Below are 22,560 nucleotides of genomic sequence, written 5' to 3'. Positions count from 1 at the left end.
ACAAATATTTTCATATTCAATAATTGCAGGATTTGGTTATATTTACGTAGATTGAATCAGCGTTCCATTCTAATTATGAGACACTAAATGCTTAAAATTAAATTAAATAGTTTAGGTTATTTCCGGCATCTCACGGACAATTTTCTGAAAAGCCAGAGAGCTCCATTTCTGGACAAATTTTATTTTAAAAATTACTTAAGACATAAATTATACGTCAAGAAAAATTTCGAGCGTGGAATTTGTCTCAAAGAATTTATATAAAATATATAAATATTTCAGACACTGAAATAAAAATTCTTTGAAAGAAATTTCCTGAAAAGCCAGAAAGCTCCATTTCTATAATCCTCGACTTACCTTGCTTTTAACACTGCTGCTCTGGGTCATCCTGTTTGTCAGCCAAGCCTATAGCCGATTGGTAAAGTTCCTCGAGCACTCCACTGAAAACACCAAAGATAACTCTTCCGCGACAGAACGGCATTCCCCCCGAATCGAAAGCGCGCGATGAATAAGATATACACAAAGATGTTCAACCTGTCCATCGATCGGCGCGTCCCCTCGCGAACCGTTTAAAACTAAAATCCTTGTGGGAAGTTTCCCATTGGCGATCGAGTCCAGAAAAAACTATCGGGAGGACGCGCTTGCGTCCTCAGAATATCATTTGGCAGCCGTCTGCCGCGTCTCAGTCAGTCGACAAAGTGCACCGGAGGTTTCGTCACCATGCGTGATCGGTCAGGCGACCGAGCTGACTACTACCTGAACAATTCCAATTACAAAGACGATGTGAACTACACTCTAGAAATGTGTCGGTGGGTGATGCGACCGATCGGCATTTGGTCGTTCGTCTACCACCGAATCAGCAAGCTAGAGAAACTGGTGTCGATCGTCATGCTGACATTGTGCTTCTCCGATTTGTTATTCTCCATCATACCGCCAGGACACTACCTAATCTTCGTGGAGAAGAACATGTACGTCACGGTGAAGCTGCTCGGCCCGCTCGGCTTTTGCGTGTCCTCCATGATCAAGTACCTTTACCTCGTCCTGAAAGGGAACGTTTTCAAAGACTGCATCGTCCACGTGGAGCGCGACTGGCAAACGGTGGTCGACCAACGCTACCGCCAGATCATGCTCAGGCAATCGTCCATCAGCCGTAACCTGATCATCTTGTGCGCGGTCTTCCTTTACAGCGGCGGCATGTCTTATCACACCATTATGCCGTTCGTCTCGAAACCGAAGATGCGTGGCAACGTGACGTTGAGACCGTTGATTTATCCTGGTTACGACACGTTCTTCGACAGCCAAGCCAGTCCCACGTACGAGATCATTTTCTCAATGCACTGCTTCTCCGGCTTCATCAAATACAGCATCACCACCGCTGCGTACAGTTTAGCCGCGACCTTTGTCACTCATATATGCGGCCAGGTGCAAATACAGATCGCGAGGCTGGAGAATCTCGTGGAGAATATTCAGAAAAATACTCGGCTCAATCCGGTGGCGGTTATCGTTCACGAGCACGTGGAGATTCTCAGGTAAGGTTATTTATTGCGAAACGCGCGCACAGAAAATAATCTGTGCGCGCGTCTCGCAATAATTTCTTCGCTTGGCGACGGCAGCACAGATTACTTCTCCAGTCAAGGTTATGTCAAGTTCTACTAATCGTTTTAGTTCTCGTGAGTTTTCAATGCTGTCCACCTATTTTCATGAAATTTCGAAGCTATACATATGTAAATAAATGTAAGATTTATTTATGTTATATATTATATTTTCGCGTTGCACCTGGTGTCGCCGGATGTCAAGCGTCATCCAATCATCATAATGGCCAATAAGGCCATTTTTAATTATAATAACTAGACTATAGATCTTTACGCAAGATAAATATTTCGTGCATCTGTTTCAAAAATCACAAATAGCTTCCGAATTATGAGAGCAATGACTTATTTATAATTATGTAATAGTGATACTAATAGTCTGATATACCCCAATATTTCAAATTGTTTTCTTAAGATTATTGTCATAAAGCAGATTTTGACGCCACTCTGTACTTTAACATAATAATCAAAATTAATATCCTAATCGCAATAATTCTCCTTACGCCGTAGTAATAAAAATTCATAACAAGAAAATTCATCGTATCACTATATTAGCAACTCACTGATTTTTATACAGTGTGTGCGAGATTTTAGGACAATTGCGGCGTATGTTTCAGATTTTCTAAGAACGTTGAAGAAGCTCTGCGCGAGATATGTCTAACAGAGATCGTGGAGTCGACGTTCATTTTGTGTGTGCTCGAATACTACTGTCTACTGGTAATATCTTATCCCTATTAACCCTTTGGTATACTTTGACGAGTCTGACACATGACAAAGATTTTTATTGCTAACCTGTTAAACATGAACGCTATTCCGTTCTGATTAGTCTGAATGAAATCCCGATTTCTTCTTATCAATATTTTGAATAATTTAAGTAATGCACACGATAAATATAAATTATGTTTTTCTTCTTAGAAATTATTACAATTAGAAAAATTTTTGATCGTTGTCTCCATGAAAAAATGATGCGAAAAAGGGTTCAATTCTACAAAAAATTACCGCGTCGATTTGCATAGAAATAAAATGATTTCCTTTAGTGTTATTGATTAAATTAGGTTTTTTAGTTAATATAGAATCGCCTTGGAATTCAATTTTCATAGAATTGAAATAAAAATGATCCACGATGTTTTATGTGTTCAGGAATGGCAGAACAGCGACGTCGTTGCGATATTCACGTATTTCATGTTGCTCGTTTCCTTCACATTTAACATATCGATATTTTGTTACATAGGTGAAATTTTGACCGAACAGGTATTTACCAGGCTATGTTCTTTTAATTTCATTATTTTGCAGAATGTTTAGAAGGACACTGTGGAGAGAAATTTATTTAAACTATATCGTCTGAGTACTGCAGAGTGTATAGTTTCTTTCTCCTTATTACCAACCCTCCATAATGCCTGCTTTAATTAAGAAATTTATTTTATCAATTTCAGTGAGAAATTATTTTTTGCGCAATGACAATTCGAAAACAATGCAAAATTCTACAAACGAAAGACAGTGTCCCTCTAAAGTTAATAACAATTGATGTACTTTTCATACTAGACATTCTCTTTATAATTACCATGGCTATTTTTGACTGCTACAATTATCCATAATTTTTAATCAGTGCAGCAAGATTGGTCCAGCCGCCTATGAAATCAACTGGTACAATTTACCATCAAAAAAGGCTCACGATTTAGTTCTATTGAGTGTTGTGTCCAACTATCCTCCGAAACTAACAGCTGGAAAAATATTTACCTTATCTCTAAACACGTTCAGCTCTGTGAGTATTGTCAATCAAATTAATTACATATTACATAAATGCAACGCCCGCTAAGAATGTTAATACTCGATTCAGGTAATGCAGTCGTCGGTTATTTATTTAAATTTGCTACGCACAGTTATGACCTAAAACGAAAAACATGATAACGCTTGATATCAATAAAAAAAATTGAATTGCACTCGATGATGATGAAAAACTGTGCGATAAAGAGGGATGACTTGTAGGGAAGTAATTGTATGCAAAAATTAAGTGCGACAGATTTAAACATATTTTGGCACTATTACTCATTGACCGGACTTTGATCATTTTAGATACGATTTTAGAAAAATCGACTTTTGTAAGTTGAATATGTAAGTCAACGAATTCGTATAAATATTGCTTTCTAATCACAGCTGTGGCTCTCAAGATTTTTATAGACACTGTAGCAGAGATAGAACTTATCAAATAAATCTTTGACAGATCTATAAGTTGCGATAGAGACTTATAATCGAACAATTCGATATTAATCATTAAAAAAGAGCATGATAATTAAAATAAGTGCCAAGAAGTTTCCATTTACACATTTTCACAAATGTGTGCACAAGTACTATTCTCGCACCCATCATTTTGTAAATGTTCTCAATTGCACTGTCATTTATTTTATCCAATATCCACCAATAATATTGTTACCTTCAGGATGGAATAAATCCAGAACTATCATTACTTATTTTCATTTCAAGGATGCTACTTGCAAAGAGAGCCGAAGTACGCTTTCAACACGTCTCACGGTGTCCTCATCTCTCAATGCTCATCCGTCTCTAACACACATCTTATCACCATGTATACCACACTCGCATTGCAAACCCATTTCCCCCAAGCACCGTAAACTCTAGAGCATGCACCGTCCACACAGCTATAGCCGACAAAGCGCACAACACCGCATCAATCAAACATATTCGCGGCGGCCGCCGCAACAAGTTGCAACCGGCCATCGGGATCGATCAGCGAATAGTTGCAAGGGTTCGCGAAAATGTGCGCAAGCGTTGGGCAATTCGGTTCATCGACTGGCCAGATAGGAAACAGGTGATTCAGTAGCTTGCTGGTCTTCGATGAGCGACCACCATGGTCAAGAAATCGACGGCGACCATGGAGGCGGACTTCAGCGGCTCGAGCGACTACAGTCTGCAGGTGAATCGATGGTACTTGAAGCCCATAGGCGCCTGGCCGTCGTCCTCGTCCGCGCCTAGACTGGAACGCGTCCTCTCGATAGCGTTGATCGTCGCCTGTTACTGCTCCATACTGTTCACCGTGGTCCCTTGCATCCTGCACATCCTCTTCGCGGACGAGGACCTGCGCAAGAAGGTGAGAGCGACCGGACCGCTGCTGCACCTGTTCATGGGCGGCGTCAAATACACCGCGCTCTTGTTACGTGGCAACGAGATACGTCTTTGCGCGGAGCATCTTGAAGTCGACTGGCAGATCGTGTCCAGAATGCAGCATCGACTGGTGATGATGAGGTACGCGAAGTTCGGCCGCTATATTTCCGTCTGTTGCGCCGCTTTCATGCAGGGCGGCGTTTTCTCCTATTGCTTCTTCACCGCGCTGTCCACGCGGCCCGTGGAAATCGGCAACGAGACCAGAATCGTGCACGTGCTGCCTCTAGAATTCTACAAGAGCCTGCTGAACACCGATCTGAGCCCTGCCAACGAGATCGTTCTCGTCTCGCAGTTCCTCTCCGCGTTTATAGTAAACTCCAGCGCCGTCGGAGCTTTTAGTCTCGCGGCGGCTCTCGCGGCTCATGCTTGCGGACAATTGAACATTCTGATGTCTCAGATCACCGATATGGTGAACGGATCGCGTGACTGCGACGCCAAGATCTCGCCGAACGAGACTGGAGTTGTTGTGGAAAATCATTTGAGGATTCTCAGGTACTGTTTGGATTACTGTTGCGATCATGCTCGTTCATAGATGCTCGTTGCCATTTATTTTGGAGATGATCTACTTAATTTATTTCTCTGTGCTTCTTTATTTTATTAATTTTAATCCAATCATATTCTCATTTCGTTGATAATAGTTTTATATTTTAGAAAAATATAGAATTACTGTGATTGGTACATTTATTCTATTTATTAATGGCGACGAGCATACCAATTCGGAGCTGTAAAGGGAGAATGAAATTTAATTAAAAAGAATTATAATAATTGCAGCTTGATATCTCAGATCGAGGACGTGATGAATCAAATATGTTTCACGGAAATGTTTAACACTATCCTATGCACGTGCATGCTTGGCTATTACATTCTTACGGTACGTCACAACGTCATGCTCGCGCAAAACGGTGGATACGTATTTATATTTTACACGTAATGTCCACTTACTCTCTGAATTTGCACTTAATTTTATGTTATTTATTCTACAATTCATAGTATTTATACGCCACTGTCATATTAAATCCTGCAACATAGAAGGTAATTTATATAGCTTTGATCTTTTATAAACTATTGTCAAGATCTGTGAATATACATATAGTGTGTCTACTGTAATATACAGTAGTATAATTTACACGCACAATTTACATTTTTTTGTAATATTGGAAAAAAAACAGGACTTTATGCAACACAAAATAATTTATTATAATTGAATCGATACTCAATTTCGATATTAATTATATAGAGATATATAATTCGATATAATTAATATAAAGCCATTAAAATCGTTATTAAGTAGTGAAGTAACATTTTTTCAAGAGTTCTATGTGTCGAAATGTTTACTATTAAAGTGACGAATACACCTTCAGAAATGGTAACGAGACATTCGCACATTTTATACGATAGTACCAGTGGATACCGTATGTATAGTCTAAGGCGCTAGTGTCTCGCCGGGCATTGAAATCACTGACCGCAACGCGAAGTTTCCGTGAATTACGCTTGCAATTATGTTTCACTATAACAGAATCACAAGATTATACAGTAATAAAATTATTGCACAATAATACTGTACAATTTTCATGAACAAAATATTTTTTATCTACATAATTGCAACGTACGGAAACAATTAAATAGCTCTGTTTTAAATCGCAAAGGGCGTCAATAGCGCTTTTTTTCGAGATTACAATCTACAGTTAAAATATACGTAAAAAGAGGTCGCGAAAACTGATTTATATTATAAAATGATTTTCTTGTACACCGAAGGTTAAATGAATGAAATAAGTATTTAGGAAAGGAATTTTTTAGAAAACTATTCCGTAAGTACACTGGTGTTAAAATGCATATACAGTGAATTCTCTCCAATCGTTCCACCTCTTATAAACAAAACTAGACAATAAAAGAAGAGATACAATTATCCATAAATTGTAAAAATAAATAATCGTATCTTCTCTTCCCAAATTGTCGATTTTTATTTATAAACTGGGAGACAATTGATGAGAATTTACTATAGAACCGGCTTAAGAGCACGTGTAGTATTATACCATAAGCTAGTATCAATGTTGTGCAATAATATAAATTAATTTGATCAGTACTCTGATTACGGAATTTCCTTCGCTTGTCTAGATATAGTAATAGACGCAAAGTACTATAGTGCAAAATACTTGTTACCTGTAATTGTTTGATTCAGACAGGCTTGAAGACGCGAAAGCGTATTGTTCTTCTAGGAATGGGACGATCACGATTACCGAAACCTGATCAGCTATTTCATGATACTGTTCTCTATGACGTTCAACGTGTTTTTACTTTGTTATATCGGTCACATACTGACGGAACAGGTAACGGAGAGAACAACGAGCGTAGACGCGACCGATTTAGACTGCAATTCCGTTTCAACGAGTGCATTCTCCAACAGTGCAAGCAAGTCGGTGAGGTGGTATACATGACAGAATGGTACTGCTTACCTTACAAACGAATTCTTGACTTGCGACTGATCATAGCGAGGTCAAGCGTGATGATCAAGATCACCGCTAGCAAGATGTTCCACATGTCCATTTACACGTTCGGTCAAGTAAGTATGCTTTGTTATAATAACGTAAGGCAACGTCACAGCCATAGTCGCTTTATGAGAACTTCGTGTCATTTTAGATAATGAAATCTTCGTTCGCGTATTTCAATCTTCTCCGACAAGCGGTGTAATGCTTTTACCACCTGTTCGAATTTGCAAACCTGTTACGATAAGATCTGTAGAATATTATTTAGCGGACGTGTTAGGTACTTTGTTAAATGCAGTATTTATGGAAAATTGTGTGTGAAGTAAGGAAACCTTAACGTTAAGTATTAGAGTTAATGTTATAATAGTCACAGTTAATATTATAATAATAATCACAGTTAATATTATAATAGTAATCAGAGTTAATATTATAATAATGATCACAGTTATTACTATAATAATATCCATTAAATCTAATGTATGAATATTTATACCGACATTTAAAAACGTTTACAAACGGTTACAACGTTACAACTTAATAGAAACGTTTTTACATGATTTTTGTTCCCATAAATCTTTGAATTCTTGGTTGAATAATTCTTTATCGTTCTGTATATTGTAATTATTTACCATATCAGAATATCAATTTCTACACAGGCGAAGAACTAAAAAAATACATCGGTGACGTCTGGAAAGAATTCAAAATTCCAAATTAAATATCAGAAAGAAATATTATTAAACCTTTTCAAGGAAAAATATTACAAAATATATTACGAAATATATTACAAAAGAAAATCATTGAAAACTGTAAAAGCGCATTGTAAATTATATGAACCAATATTATTGCACAGCATTGTACGTACGGTGTCGACACTCGCGCCTATTTATTAACCAAATAAATATAAGAATAAGATAATGCACAAAAATGTGCCAACCTTATCAAAACGACGTTGTATGAATTTTTTAAAATGTTGTACCAACAAATGGAACTGTCGAATAAACAAGAAGGTAAAACCGTTTATCGCCGAAGTATTTGATGGAAGTACTCCGATTCCTCATATCGACAACTATGTTTGATAAACCATAAACTAGCAACCCGCCACTTACGTGCTTCCGTCCCCAGGTCTTCTTCGATTGCGTATGACAGGCAGGAGACTCCACGATTGAAAAAACGCCGCCTCAACCGACGTCCCCTTTTCGCGGTGCAATTTCGAGCGCGGTCGAATAAAGACTAGAAAAAAGTCGATTGTTTCCCTCTGCACGATTACGGTGACGTGTGCTGTCACAGGAAAGATCGTCGTGTGCTATCGTGTTCGCGCTTGCGTTCTAACAACGTTGTGCCGCGACGTTTTCTCTGCGGTCTCGCGTTCAGTCGAGGACGCGCGCTTGTATGGTCACCATGCGTGCTCGATCGAGCGACGAGCCGTGGAGTTACAACGACGACTATGAAAACGATGTTAATTACACGTTAGGGATGTGTCGGTGGCTGTTGAAACCGCTGGGCGTGTGGACATACATTTACCATCGCGTGAACAAGGTGGAAAGGGTTGCTTCTGTCCCGCTGCAGATGATCTGCTTCTCAAGCCTGCTGTTCATCATGGTGCCGTCGTTTTACACCATGTTCTTCTTGGAGGAGGATCTGCAGAACGTGGTGAAGCTGCTCGGACCGATCAGCTTCTGCATGTTCTCCACGATCAAGTACTTTCTGCTCGGCGTGAGGGGGAACATCCTCCGCAGGTGCATCAAGCACGTGGAACAGGATTGGAGAACGGTGCGGGACCCCGGCCATCGCGCCATCATGCTGAAGCAAGCGTCCATCAGCAGGTACCTGATCACCGTCTGCGTGGCCTTCCTCTATTCGGGAGGTATGTCCTATCACACCGTGATGCAATTCTTGTCGAAGGAGAGAACGACCCAGAACGTCACGCTGAGGCCGGTCACTTATCCATGCTTCAACTTCCTCGACACTCAGTCCAGCCCTACCTACGAGCTCGTGTTCTTAACCCATTGTTTCACCGCGATGGTCATGCAGACCATCACCACCGCCGCTTACAGTCTGGCTGCCACCTTTGTCACCCATATGTGCGGCCAGATTCAGATACAAATAGCTCGAATGGACAATTTGATCGGCGAGTCTTGGGAGAAAAATCATTTCCGGGAGCGTATCGCTGTCATCGTGCGAGACCATACCAAGGTACTCAGGTAATGTGTTCAGATATTAGATTGAGTCAGATCTACACTGTTCCTGGTATACTAATATTAATTAACTAATTTTAATATTACCGTCGCAATAATTTGAATTTTACCATCACGATAGTTTTAATTTTGCCATCACAATAATTTTAATTTTACTATCACAGTGATACATGTATGATTTTTCCAGGTTCTCTAAAGACGTCGAAGAAGCTTTGCGCGAGGTTTGCTTAACTGAGATCGTGGAATCGACGCTGATAATGTGTCTGCTCGAGTATTATTGTCTGATGGTAAAGAATTTATCAATTATTGCGACAATTATATAAATTCAGCTTTTATCTATGCAACCCTGTTTTTAGGAATGGGCGAACAGCGACGCGATCGCGATACTGACGTACATAATGCTCTTGATCTCCTTCACCTTCATTATATTCATATTTTGCTACATAGGCGAAGTTCTATCCGAGCAGGTATTTATCAAAAAATGTCATCGAGTGCAACACTGTAGGAGGCGCGTGTGCTGTAAACGAAGTGTAATATTTACTGCGATGCATTTAATCAGAAAGATCGTAACATGGTAAATCCAAATAAACGGAGTGTTACGAATAAAATTTGTTCACATGAAGATTTAGATTTTACCTCTTCAGGGATGAATTTTTATAGTAAGGAACAGCTATTTAATTTTTGTTTCTTTATTTATTATTCGTTTCATTCCATTCGATAAGCTTTTGTTAGTATTGCCGAGATTAGAATATTTGTACTATTATATTACTCAGAATAATTATACTATTATATTACTCAGAATAATTATACTATTATATTACTTAGAATAATTATAATTTAGAGCACTAAACATACGTGGCAGCATCCCTGAAGGGGTTGAAATAATGTATAATATAATCTCCAATGATGAACATGTAATTTGTATTAATTTGCATCCTCTAAGGCGATATACAGTTTCTATTATTATTATATGAACATTATTAAAGTCTACAAGCATGAAATAACGAACAACATTTGCGTAATCTACAGTCTGTGATCCACGCTTTAAAAATAAAATGCTCATATTTATAATGTATAGTATGTGTAGCATTGGAGGATAAAATTATAATTTTATGATTTCCATAATCCTTTTCTGTATCGAAACGTTGCATCAGTGTAGCCGAATGGGTCCAGCTGCGTATGAGATACGTTGGTATAATTTATCGTCGAAGAACTCTTACAATCTAATTCTGCTCAGTGCTATAGCACTCTATCCGCCTAAACTCTCCGCTGGGAAAATTATAAATCTGTCTCTAAACACGTTCGGCACTGTAGGTGATCTCGTCGAAAATATTATTTTAAGCTCGCGAAAGGTTCTTTACGAATAATATTTTTTCCAGGTCGTGAAGACGTCCGTAATTTACTTGAATTTGCTGCGGACATTCGCCACGGTGTAACTGGACGTCTGATTCTGCTTACAAGAATTAACAGGAAATATTTATCTTTTTATGAGAATTAACAGGAAGTATTCATCTTCTTAAAAAAATTAAAAAGAAATATTTATCACCTTAAAATTATTAACAAGAAATATTTCAAGCATACGAGAAATTCTATAGATTCTAAAAATCGCTTACATCATATTGGATTCTAACTCCACATCAACAAACACTTCCAACTATTAATATTCAGCAAGAATGGTAGTACAAAACTGATGAAAACAGAGACAGTTTGTTGAATAAAATGTTATCAGTACACACTTATTTTTTTCTGGGCCATGGTAATATAGAATTTATTGTAACCATCTTCATTATATTGCAATTGTCGTCCTCCAACGAGCTACATAATCGCTACTATGTTACTTTCTAAGCTCACGTCTTTCTTTACTTTCTAACCTTACTTTTGCATAACCCAGACGTAAGGTTAGAAAGTAAAAAAAGGATGTATTCTTAGAAAGTAGCGTGGTGGTAGAGAAAAAAGCGTTCGGAATTATTTGCACGCAACAAACCGATCATAAGGGCGACGCCTCTTGACTCTCAGTGATCGCCTCTTTCGACTCGGAACACATCGGGTATGCGTGTATGTATATAGTATCTTCATGTGTGTGCCTGCATGTATATAGCAGGTGTCCGTGGATGAGTCAAACGCGCGACAGGAGCTAGGAGGCGTGGCCTTCGCTGTCGGCGCGTTGCGTGCACACAATTCCGAGCCCTGAAACTTTTACTAAATTCTTATGAAATTCTCCTGCTACACAGCGAAACGCACCCACAGTCAATGGGTTAATGAATATTTAAATAATATTTATCCCTTACTTTTTAAAGCTTTAACGCAGTATAAATTGAAATACTTACGTTCTTATCCTCTCATACACACAAAAGCTGCATATTTTACGTTGCAACGAAATGCTTGCAATCCAGAACTTAAAGGACTTGGCCACAGTTGCGTGGGATGAAGAAGCTTTATCCTATAATTTGCGGGGGACAGTAAATGTTTAAAATTAAATTAAACAGTTTAAACTATTTCAGGAACTCTGTGGACGCATTTTTATGTGTTGAAAGTGAGCTGAGATACAAGTATAGAGTTCACATCGAAAACAAAATAAGAAGCGTAAAATTTATCTTATAGAGTGATTTATCATAAAGAATGATTTATTTTAAAGAACGATTTACCTTAAAGACTGATTCATCTTAAAGAACGATTTACTTCAAAGAAATTTATCGCAAAGATTCTCTTAAATTCTAGACGTTAAGCAGACAAAGCCAGAAAACTATATCTTCATAATTGTTCATTTAACTTACTTTAACTTACTACCGCCCAGGATCATACCGTTTCTTATCCTAAACTATGGTAAAGTTCCTAAATCAAACGACGAAGTTTCCCAAGCAATACGCAGGGAAGCCCAAAGGTAACTCTTCCCCGAGAGAACGACATTGCCCCTCGAACCTGAACAACGTGATGAATAAAGAATGTACAAAAAATCATATGCGTCCATCGATCGCCGCGTCCCCCTCGTCGAACATTTAAAACTGAAATCCTGGTGGACAGTTTCCCATCGTCGATCGCGTCCGACAAAAACCACCGGAAGGATGCGCTTGCGTCCTCAGAATATCATTTGATAGCTGCCCTTGTCGCGCGTCACATTCACTCGGCAAAGTGCACCGAACGTTTCATCACCATGCGTGATCGATCAGCTGACCGAGCTGACGACCGCTTCGACAATACCAATTACAAAGACGATGTGAACTACACTCTAGAAATGTGCCGGTGGGTGATGCGACCGATCGGCCTTTGGTCGTTCGTCTACCACCGAGTCAGCAAGCTAGAGAAGCTGGTGTCGATCGTCATGCTGACATTGTGCTTCTCCGATTTGTTATTCTCGATCATACCGCCGGGACACTACCTAATCTTCGTGGAGAAGAACCTGTACGTGAAGGTGAAGCTAATCGGTCCGCTCGGCTTTTGCTTCACCTCGACGATCAAGTACCTTTACCTGATCTTCAAAGGAAACGTTTTCAAGGACTGTATCGTCCACGTGGAACGAGACTGGCAAACGGTGGTCGACCAACGCTACCGCCAGATCATGCTCAGACAGTCGTCCATCAGCCGGCAGCTGATCACGTTGTGCGCGATCTTCCTCTATAGCGGCGGCATGTCCTATCACACCATAATGCCGTTCCTCTCGAAACCGAAGATGAGAGGCAACGTGACGTTGAAGCCTCTGATTTATCCTGGTTACGACACGTTCTTCGACACCCAAGCTCATCCCACGTACGAGATCATTTTCTCGATGCACTGCTTTTCCGCCTTCACGAGATACAGCATCACTATTGCTTCTTATTGTTTGGCAGCGACCTTTGTCACTCATGTATGCGGCCAGGTGCAAATACAGATCGCGAGGCTGGAGAACCTGATTGAAGATATCGAGGGAAATAGTCGGCTCAATCCGGTGGCCGTCATCGTTCGCGAGCACGTGGAGATTCTCAAGTAGGTGTCTTAATTCTCAACTGGTGTCTTAACTGATGCCTTAATTATTAATTGGAGTTTTAACGTTACATTGTAAGGCAGATTTTTACAATATTTGCTACTTTATTATTATCATAAATATTGCTCTATAAGATTATAAGAATTCTCTCTGTGCAATAAGAATGAAAATTACATAAAAGCTAATTTCATGGAAAGTTTATACTAATAAATGGTTACCTTTCTCTTTTTACATAGCAATTTTTATAGGCAGCACGAGAGATTTTATATAAATTGTTATGTATGTTTCAGATTTTCGAAAAACGTCGAAAGAGCATTGCGTGAGATATGCCTAACCGAGATCGTGGAGTCCACGTTCCTGCTGTGCGTGGTTGAGTACTATTGTCTGCTGGTAAATATATCATTTATTTTAAAACCTGCAGATTTAACCCTCTTAGTGTCGAGTGGAAAAGTCAAATTTCACGGTGTCACTAGGGTTTGGAAAAAGGCTCATAAAAACCAAGCGAAAAGCAATATTTACATAATTAAAAAGGCAGCGTGTCAAGGACGAAATTGAGAATGAAACGGCGACGCCAATTTTTCTATATTCATTGGAAATTACATAAATAACAAAAGTATAATTATGAGGCTCTTTTCGCCAGTACAGCGTCGGCCGATATATCGGACCTCCGGCACTAAGAGGGCTAATTGATTTGCAAATCAATAATATTATATTTATAATATTTTATTTAATATAATATTATTTATAGTCTTATAACTAAGTAAGATTGTGCGTCACAATGTTTTATTCTACACGCCATGATGTTTTATGCCTTCAGGAGTGGCAGAACCATGACCTCGTCGCGATATTCACGTATATCGTGTTGCTCATTTCCTTTACATTTAATATATCGATATGTTGTTACATAGGCGAACTTTTGACCGAACAGGTAATTCACTAGACTCTATTCTTTTACTCACACCAACTGAAGAACCTTTAGAAGGACATTGTATGATAAAACAATTATTATAAAACTTCGTTAACTGCGTAATGCAATTAATGTTGGCTTTGTGTTGCCATCATGAATTACAAATTTCTATTTCAAAGAAATTAAGCGAAGAGGGTATTTATTTTACCTACAGTTATTTAACCTTTTCAGGCATGAATTTTTATAATTGGGTGGTCTAAATTTGTATAATATACCCATTTAATTTCTTCCTTTTTATTTATCATCCACTTCATTCAATTAGATTTTTGGGGTATTGCTGAGGGATTCTGTATCGAATAATTTTTCAATTGATTAAATAATAATAATTTTCAGAAAACTAAACGTGCGTAGCAGTGTCCCTGAAGATGTTAATAACAATTCGGAAAGAATGTATACTTTCTGAAAAGAGAATACAATGTCCTCATAAAGTTGAATATTATGCTAGACATTATGTCTGTAACCACTATAGCAATTTATAACTGCTATTATAATTGATCTGTAATTTTTCATCAGTGCAGTAAAATTGGTCCAGCCGTCTACGACACCAACTGGTACAATTTACCATCGAAGAAAGCTCACGATTTAGTTCTATTGAGCGTTGTGTCCAATTATCCTCCGAAATTAACAGCTGGAAAAATATTTACCTTATCTCTAAACACGTTCAGCTCTGTGAGTATTGTCCATTAAATTAATTACATATTACGTAAATGAAATGCAAGCTAAAAATGTTAATACTCGATTCAGGTAATGCAGTCGTCGGTTATTTATTTAAATTTGCTGCGCACAGTTACGACCTAAAACGAAAGACATGCACCAACAATTAAACGAAAACCAGAGCCTACGGATGTGTAATTGATGAATAAATAACAGCTTGCCAATTTAACGAAGGTGTAGAAATAAGGTATACGCTATACTGTGTTTCTGCTAATGCGATGAAATGCGTGGATTGTCGGTAACATTGAACACGATATCGAAATGGTAATTAGGCTGCTGGGTATACCGACACTTGTCAGACATGGTAAATTTATTATTTCTTTCTATACAACATATTAATAGTAATATAATATATCATATATTAATCGAGTATTCTGTATACTTCGTTCGTACTACGACATGTTTTATGATTTGGAAAGATGTATTAAAATCACACTTTTTAATTTGAATATAATATCGAATATATTATATTTATATCGAATATAATATATTATATAATAATTTGGAAACATAATATATAAAATAGTATTAAAAAGTGTAATTTGAATATAGGTTTCGAAATCGTAAAACATGCCGTAATACAAACGAAGTATACGGAATACTCGATTGCTACTAAGAAGCTTACATTTTTTTCGAATATCGGTATAGAAATGGTAATGAAGCTTCTGAAGTGCCATTTTTTGGCGACAAATATTTATATTAGGTGAAAGCACAGACGAGGTCTGGGTTTAACACTTCGTTTGTACTTCTATAAAATAAATGTACTTCTATACCTCGTCCACGCTATTATACTCCGTTCGAACTATTATAGCTCGTTTATACTCAGCCGATATCCCGCCTGTAGTTTCAAAGAACAGTTTCAGCGTTCTGTTACCAGAAGAATCGGCGCTGCGCATATACCTAAACCAAGCTTCAAGGTGGCGACACTATACCGCTTTTCCTTAAAGCATGACTGTTGTATTCGTCGCATATACGATTATTTAATTTGATTGAAATTCGAACATATATTACTTACAGCAGTGAATTTCGTGAGAAGTTGCAATCAATTTTTGTCTAAATTTACAACGTCGTTATTTATATTCTCGAAAGCTTTGATAAAATGTGTATGAACTATACAAAATCTTATCAATTTTATTATCTTATACTATTATTACTATTTTATCCATTTTATTATATCTATTATTAATTTCTATTATTATCTTATCCATTTTGCGTTTATCGCAACGACAGAAGAAATTACCAGATAAAATCACAGAAAAAGTTACGGAAACAAAATTGCAAAACTCCAAATAATACAAGTGACAAATTCGTGACTTATAATCTTTTAATACTAAAAATATTATCGGCAGAGAGTCGTCCGCGCGCAAAAGGACAGCGTAGCGTTAAATAATTGAAAAACAAGGCGATATCTTGCCCTCGCGGGTTCCTTTCGCCAATAAATGCGTGGAAGCTTAGCGGGAATCGACATCTTCCCGATAATTAATTTCTTTCCGCCGCGTTTATTTATAGCCCGTTCGTGGAATCAGCCAAATGAACGATAATACCGGCGCATATACTCGAACGATGGACTTTTTTTTGCGCTGTCCCCGTCGAGGGAGAGACTTAATTATAAGATCTTGATTAAAAAGCCCGCAAAGATGTAAGCCAGCAATTATTGATGCACGTTTACGGTGGAACGGGGACGAGAGCGCTTTTTACTGATAAACAACGATTTATTGGAACGCTTTTCTTCCTTTTTGCGGTTCATAAGGCCGTCAATAGGTGTGGAACCCAAACTTCACATCGATTCGCATATCTTGATTATATTAGTGGCACCTAACCATGGCACCTGGTTTAAATAAATGAGAGTACCAATTATAATTAAAGATAGAACATGATAGCTTATGTTATTTATAAAATGTTAATAATTCCTTTCTTTTCTCCTTCTCGTCTTAAATTTTTGTCCGCTATTGTACTTTGAAAAAGCTCCGGGACGACTGAAACCGATGCCATAAACGGCTAAGAGATAAGCCTGCGTGTTTATATATAAATACAGCCACTTGGAGTCGCTCGTAGCGCAGCGCGGAAGAAACTTACGGGACAACCTAATGTACATCGATTCAATTCCGCGGACAGTTTCCGCTTTCCGAAATGGCGAATTCGTGTAATCGCGACACCGGTGTCTATCAATTCGAGGATACGGAAGAGAGACAGGCGAACGTCGAACCGGTAAAGCTTTTATGGCGCGACGCCAAACCGATCACGGATCCTTTCGGGACCCGACATCGACGTGAATTATGCGATTGCCTGTCTCTCTCTCTCTCTCTCTTTCTCTCTCTCCGTAGCCCCGACCGACATATGCCATGATTTTCCTGTATTCGCGCGCGTAACCCACCCCAACCTCGACTCGATTCTATTGCCGGCATTACCATGCGCCTTATTTGCTCAGGCTGCGGTTCCTCCTTTCAAGCCCCGCGCGTCCCCGCGCACTGTAATCCGGCGATATATGAGCCTCGTTTGTAACATGTAATTCCTGGTTAAAATGTTCCACATAACTCAGAATTAGCCCCGTCTTCCCGTTTCGACGTCTCGTTGTTCAACGCGGTCGTCGCGTTTAATATTGGTTTCTTCGCTGCAGCCGTCACGGATTCTTGAAAAAAAGAGGACGTTGCGTGCTTTCGCGCCCCATATGTCGTGGTTTCCGGGGTGGAATCGTTGTCGATATTAACCACCGTATAGGAGATTTTAGGCTCGCGAGGTTTAATGTTTAACCGATGGAATTTGGAATGGTTTTTTGGAATTCGATCCTTGTTTTTGGAATTCGGTTAATTCTTCGTTAAAGAGAACATTCAATTTCATAAAACCATTTAAATTCATAGAATCATTTCAATTCAGAAAACCATTCAATTTAATAAAACCATTCGATTTAATATAACCATTCAATTTCATAAAGCTATTCATTCTTTATATTATTCACTCTATTATTATTTAATCAAATAAATGGTTTCGTCAAAGTTATGTCAGCATTTTGCAAAAATTCTTTGAGTGACAAGGGTTAATAACTACCAAATTGTAATTTTAGTTAAGCTGGTTTCGAGTCAAGGTTATGTCAGCCTTCTGTAAAATTCTTGGAACGATAAGGGTTAATAACTATAAAATTATAATTACGGTTAAACAAGTTCTGTTTCAAGGTTATGTTAGCCTTCCGTATAATTTTCGGAGCGATAAGGGTTAATAACTATAAAATTATAATTACGGTTAAACAAGTTTTGTGTCAAGGTTATGTCAGCGTTCTGTAAAATTCTTGGAACGATAAAGGTTAATAACTATAAAATTATAATTATATCTAGTGTAACAACATTTTAAAACGAAAAATCGGTCCATCAATAGGGCGACGCTATAGTTTGGTACATCGCAAGGGTATCGCTAAAACTACCCCTACGGCGGGGCATTTCGCAAATATCCTGCTCGTGACGTTTTCCGAAGGGTTCGGGTCCACGATCACCCCCCACCCTATCGTCGAATCAATTATCATTTCATTCTGAGAAAATTACCGGTAATTCCTAACGCCTGTCGGATTAGCGGATCGATTTTCCAAAAAAGCGCAAAAATTTCTGTTGAGACGACGTATAAGCGGCTTAGCGGCGCGCGCCTGGTACGGGGGGGAGACAGCTGCTCCCAGGCGACCTATCGAAAACCCATCTCTCTATGCGTATTGTTCATAGCGCGTACATTAATCCTGTAAATATCGAAAATTATCCCGGGGAGGGGGGAAGGGCTCTTTCGTAAACGGCGGAAAACTGTGCGAGCATCGGGCGCAACGTGTAATTTTCATTCGGCCAGGTAGGGACCGCGCGTGCGCGGATCAAAGGGCCATTTTGCGTGCCCGTGTCGTTGTACCATTTGCGATTTAACAATTTATGTTTATACATTTTGATAACGAAATAACGTATTTTTACTTCGACTTGAAATAAATTAATAATATTCACGTTTGGTACAGTCTGCACGAAATCTTCGCCACGAGACCGACTCGTTGTTATACCGCAAAGAGGTTAAGGGTTAATAACAACGTTCTTCTCGGAATAATGCGAGCACGTCGGAAACGGTGCGACGTTCCGTCGCGAGGCCACAGGATACCGTTAACGGTACCCCCCGTGATTGCCTTTTTCCCCGTGGAATCGAATTTCAACGGGTCCGGCCGGCGGTAGATGACAGCGTTTCGATTAATCGGATCACGGGCCATATTTTTCGCGGGGAAATTTCGTTACCGGACGAACGTTTAAATTCGCCGCTCTGTGTGTCCGACGCCGGGACTCGCTCGACATTGCGCAACGGTAAATTGAGTCGGTGTATATAAAAAGAGTCCCGTTTTTTTTTTCGCAGAGCATTATTTTACGCTCGCTTTGACAATATCGACGGTGGCCATTTTAAAATCAGTAAACTGTAATTAATGTTTTTTTTATTTTTCTTCGCTTTCGAAATGTCAATTTCAATGAAAATCTGTTGCAACATTTTATGTGCTCTCGTTTTATGTGAAATATTGCAATTTAATATATTATATTTAATATTTGCAATTTAATATATTATATTATATTTAATAATTGCAATTTAATATATTATATTTAATATTTGCAATTTCATATATTATATTATATTTAATAATTGCAATTTCATATATTATATTATATTTAATAATTGCAATTTCACATATTATATTATATTTAATAATTGCAATTTCACATATTATATTATATTTAATATTTGCAATTTCACATATTAAAAACTTACATTCAAAACGTTATGAAAAGTGCAACTGTTTCCGTACGAGTTACAAGATTCAATTTCAATCGAACATAACCTCTTCACCTTCTAAAATGGAAACGCTAGATGTCGGAAATGTTACTTTAAAATCATAGTTAAAACGGCATCGAGTGCAAAGGGTTTAAAAGAAACGTTCGTTTCGAGCGTCGTGAGAATAAATTTCGTCGCATTCGAAAGCTGCGCGCCGGTCGGATCTCCTCTCTATCCGGCCGTGGTATATAATTTATCGCGATGCGAGGCAACAGCGTATCTAACGCGGCATAACTAAAGACGAGAGAAGAGAGAGAGAGAGCCCCCTGCCCGACACTCTCGAAACACCACTCGAGCACAATATCTCGTGCCTGCCGTTCGCTTGAAACGGTATCTCCTCTTCGTCATTCGAGTTTACGTTGCGCGAAAGGGGGCTCCCCCCTCCCCCCGTCTCACCCCCCTCCGGAAACATTGTCAACGTTGCAAGCGATTCGATTCGCGTTAATGGCACACGGAGGGCTGAGGGGGGGGGGCGACGGGTGGACGTTAAGTAGTCGTGCTCGCCGCGCCGCCTCCTGTTTTCATCGGCCGCCGCCGTCGCCGTGCCCCCAGCGCCTAAACGAAAGAAAATTAAATGGCAGGCCGGGAAGACGGCGCGAACAACCCCTCCGCCAACAGATTTGTACAGGGTGGCCTCTCCACGCGAGTGTTTCAAGCACGAGCTCCGTTGTTGTTGCATTTTTCACGGAAAAATGTCGAAGCGTTCAAAAAGCGCTATGTCTCTGTAGGTTTTTTGAATTTATTTTTAGATGCAACAGCGCATGCGCGATTAACCCCTTGCGGTACTTTTATCTTTGTAGTTACAATGATTAAATAATTTCTTCGAGGAGAAATAACATTATTATTATTATTGTGTGTTTGCAATTACTACAGCGCTTAAATATTAGCGGCAAAACGACAGAATTTTATTTCCACTTAAAAAAACGGAATAATATTCATACTTAATAGGTTATTGTTAGAAATCATAATCACGAGTCAGACTCGTCAAGGTACGGCAAGGGGTTAACAGCTGCATTATTTTTTTTAAATGGAAATGCATATCACCAAAAATTGACAAAAATCGCCAAAAATTGCCACATATCACAAAAATTCGCCAAAAACCGCCAAAAATCACCAAAAATCGCCAAAAATTGCCAAAAATCACCAAAATTCGCCAAAAATCACCAAAAATTGTAAAAATTCGCCAAAAATCCTGCCGTGCCTAAAAGGTTAACGAGCGTCGAATCAACTTCATCGTTACCGCTAAATATCGAAGCATCGCAACGATCTTAATAAAAAATAAATCACCAATTACACGTGGTTTCTCCTCTCTTTAGCGAAGAATTTGCTCCTCGTTTCGCCGGGCTTCTTTGTTCCCGGTGGAAAGATCAAATTAAATTTCTCTGCCGGTTGCTCCCAGCACCGGAAGACCGACCGACGACTCTCACCGTATCGATTTCTCCGGGCCCTCCTCGGGACGCCTCTCCTCTCGTGTCCCGTCCGTAGAAGACGAGATTGCTCCAATAAATCGCGGGACAGTTTAGCGACGCGTCACTCCGATGCTTTGCCCGCCTAAAATTGCACCGAAAACGATTCCGGAACGTTTAAACGAGTCCGCTTCTTTCTTGCCGGTCGCAAGTGATTTACGGAGAGGATAGCCTTTCCTTGAAACGCTTCGACCCGTATTCCGCCGTATTTCCGCCCGTTGCCGGCTGTTCCCGACGTACCGATTGCAATTAATTGATCACTCGACGAAATAGAACGTCTTCGCCCGAATTTGCAAATTTATTCGGATCTCGGTGCTACGCTTGACTTGACTATAGCAAATTCGTTAGCGCGATGCTTCTTTTTCCTTGGTTTTTGCTGTCTAAATTATATTCTACGACGACATTATAAAATGGTATATTTTTATATGCTAGGTTATTATTTTTAGTATGATGCAGCTTGGTTCTAATTAACTTTTGCTTCGAATCCTTAATTATTAGACGTTTAACCCTTTGCACTCGGTTGTCCCCTCCCAAGGGACATCGTAATTCTAGTATATGATTAAACATTAAAGTTTATTAGCGATTTGCAACTATTTCGCGATGTCTACGAATTTATATAAATCGAATATTATTGTAACAATATATTATATTGAACATTTCTCAAAAATTGATATTGGAGGAAAACAACCCTTAGCTTCAATAAAATCCATAAAACCTATGGCATCGAAATTGGCATTGCAATAATAGCATTGAATTCTTGAAGACAAAAGGACTTGAATATTTCTCAAAAATTAATATTGGAGGAAAACAACCCTTAGCTTCAGTAAAATACATAAAACCTATAGCATCGAAATATGTATTGCAACAATAGCATTACGCGTCCGATTAGCTCACCGGTTCACCGTAGCGTGCATTACGAGCGAACGATGAATCACGAAACTGTTTAATAGAAAAAACGTCACCGGTTGCTCGTCGAATTCGATTACCTTCTGCCAGTGCGATTCGATTGGGCCACACACGTAATCATCATTGTGGTTCCTTCGCATATACATATATCACGCGCGTGTACGTGTATCAGTCTTTTCGGATGCGACGGGCATCGTTGATTGGTCGCGCGCCGTCCGTTAATCGAGAGGCCCGTAGGCGTCCGCTCGGAGGCAAACGCATCCGTGACGGGGAAAAAC

At 39.1% G+C, this 22,560-nt stretch overlaps 4 protein-coding genes across 7 annotated transcripts; all 4 read left to right on the top strand.

Moving 5' to 3' along the window:
• The first annotated feature begins 570 nt into the window (after positions 1–570).
• LOC144473446 (odorant receptor 13a-like) lies at positions 571–3,564 on the top strand. 2 transcript variants are annotated; one of them, XM_078187314.1, is made up of 5 exons: positions 571–1,310; positions 2,204–2,303; positions 2,727–2,837; positions 3,193–3,348; positions 3,424–3,564. In XM_078187314.1, exons 1-5 carry the CDS (start codon positions 718–720, stop codon positions 3,475–3,477), a joined length of 1,014 nt encoding a protein of 337 aa, XP_078043440.1. In that variant the 5' UTR covers positions 571–717; the 3' UTR covers positions 3,478–3,564. The 2 variants fall into 2 exon arrangements, with proteins under 2 accessions (XP_078043440.1, XP_078043439.1); XM_078187313.1 differs by having other exon boundaries at positions 574–1,526.
• An 875-nt stretch (positions 3,565–4,439) lies between these two features.
• LOC144473439 (uncharacterized) lies at positions 4,440–8,355 on the top strand. 2 transcript variants are annotated; one of them, XM_078187302.1, is made up of 5 exons: positions 4,440–5,255; positions 5,535–5,634; positions 6,980–7,090; positions 7,168–7,323; positions 7,401–8,355. In XM_078187302.1, the coding sequence occupies exons 1-5, from the start codon at positions 4,450–4,452 to the stop codon at positions 7,449–7,451; spliced, it is 1,224 nt and encodes a 407-aa protein (XP_078043428.1). In that variant the 5' UTR covers positions 4,440–4,449; the 3' UTR covers positions 7,452–8,355. The 2 variants fall into 2 exon arrangements, with proteins under 2 accessions (XP_078043428.1, XP_078043427.1); XM_078187301.1 differs by having other exon boundaries at positions 7,168–7,404.
• A 276-nt stretch (positions 8,356–8,631) lies between these two features.
• On the top strand, positions 8,632–11,094 carry LOC144473441 (odorant receptor 43a-like). 2 transcript variants are annotated; one of them, XM_078187305.1, is made up of 5 exons: positions 8,632–9,447; positions 9,629–9,728; positions 9,798–9,908; positions 10,596–10,751; positions 10,821–11,094. In XM_078187305.1, the coding sequence occupies exons 1-5, from the start codon at positions 8,636–8,638 to the stop codon at positions 10,875–10,877; spliced, it is 1,236 nt and encodes a 411-aa protein (XP_078043431.1). In that variant the 5' UTR covers positions 8,632–8,635; the 3' UTR covers positions 10,878–11,094. The 2 variants fall into 2 exon arrangements, with proteins under 2 accessions (XP_078043431.1, XP_078043432.1); XM_078187306.1 differs by lacking the exon at positions 10,821–11,094 and having other exon boundaries at positions 10,601–10,755.
• A 979-nt stretch (positions 11,095–12,073) lies between these two features.
• On the top strand, positions 12,074–16,252 carry LOC144472248 (odorant receptor 13a-like). The gene is made up of 5 exons (XM_078185173.1): positions 12,074–13,401; positions 13,690–13,789; positions 14,217–14,327; positions 14,880–15,035; positions 15,111–16,252. The coding sequence occupies exons 1-5, from the start codon at positions 12,593–12,595 to the stop codon at positions 15,162–15,164; spliced, it is 1,230 nt and encodes a 409-aa protein (XP_078041299.1). The 5' UTR covers positions 12,074–12,592; the 3' UTR covers positions 15,165–16,252.
• Positions 16,253–22,560: the final 6,308 nt, after the last annotated feature.

The sequence above is a fragment of the Augochlora pura genome, chromosome 7, assembly GCF_028453695.1.
Source record: "Augochlora pura isolate Apur16 chromosome 7, APUR_v2.2.1, whole genome shotgun sequence".
NCBI classification, from domain to species: Eukaryota; Metazoa; Arthropoda; class Insecta; order Hymenoptera; family Halictidae; genus Augochlora; species Augochlora pura.
Note: the sequence above shows the minus strand (reverse complement) of the source record. Positions and strands in the feature narration are given on the sequence as shown.

What these genes read in the sequence shown, in the direction of transcription:
- LOC144472248 (XM_078185173.1), top strand. Translation starts at nt 12,593, where the DNA reads ATGCGTGATCGATCAGCTGACCGAGCTGACGACCGCTTCGACAATACC. An exon ending in TTGAGTACTATTGTCTGCTG is followed by an intron (nt 13,790 to 14,216) that starts GTAAATATATCA and finishes TTATGCCTTCAG; the next exon opens with GAGTGGCAGAACCATGACCT. An exon ending in CTCTAAACACGTTCAGCTCT is followed by an intron (nt 15,036 to 15,110) that starts GTGAGTATTGTC and finishes TACTCGATTCAG; the next exon opens with GTAATGCAGTCGTCGGTTAT.
- LOC144473439 (XM_078187301.1), top strand. Translation starts at nt 4,450, where the DNA reads ATGGTCAAGAAATCGACGGCGACCATGGAGGCGGACTTCAGCGGCTCG. An exon ending in AATCATTTGAGGATTCTCAG is followed by an intron (nt 5,256 to 5,534) that starts GTACTGTTTGGA and finishes TAATAATTGCAG; the next exon opens with CTTGATATCTCAGATCGAGG. An exon ending in GTCACATACTGACGGAACAG is followed by an intron (nt 7,091 to 7,167) that starts GTAACGGAGAGA and finishes ATTCTCCAACAG; the next exon opens with TGCAAGCAAGTCGGTGAGGT.
- LOC144473446 (XM_078187313.1), top strand. Translation starts at nt 718, where the DNA reads ATGCGTGATCGGTCAGGCGACCGAGCTGACTACTACCTGAACAATTCC. An exon ending in GAGCACGTGGAGATTCTCAG is followed by an intron (nt 1,527 to 2,203) that starts GTAAGGTTATTT and finishes CGTATGTTTCAG; the next exon opens with ATTTTCTAAGAACGTTGAAG. An exon ending in CTCTAAACACGTTCAGCTCT is followed by an intron (nt 3,349 to 3,423) that starts GTGAGTATTGTC and finishes TACTCGATTCAG; the next exon opens with GTAATGCAGTCGTCGGTTAT.
- LOC144473441 (XM_078187305.1), top strand. Translation starts at nt 8,636, where the DNA reads ATGGTCACCATGCGTGCTCGATCGAGCGACGAGCCGTGGAGTTACAAC. An exon ending in TCGAGTATTATTGTCTGATG is followed by an intron (nt 9,729 to 9,797) that starts GTAAAGAATTTA and finishes CCCTGTTTTTAG; the next exon opens with GAATGGGCGAACAGCGACGC. An exon ending in GCGAAGTTCTATCCGAGCAG is followed by an intron (nt 9,909 to 10,595) that starts GTATTTATCAAA and finishes ACGTTGCATCAG; the next exon opens with TGTAGCCGAATGGGTCCAGC.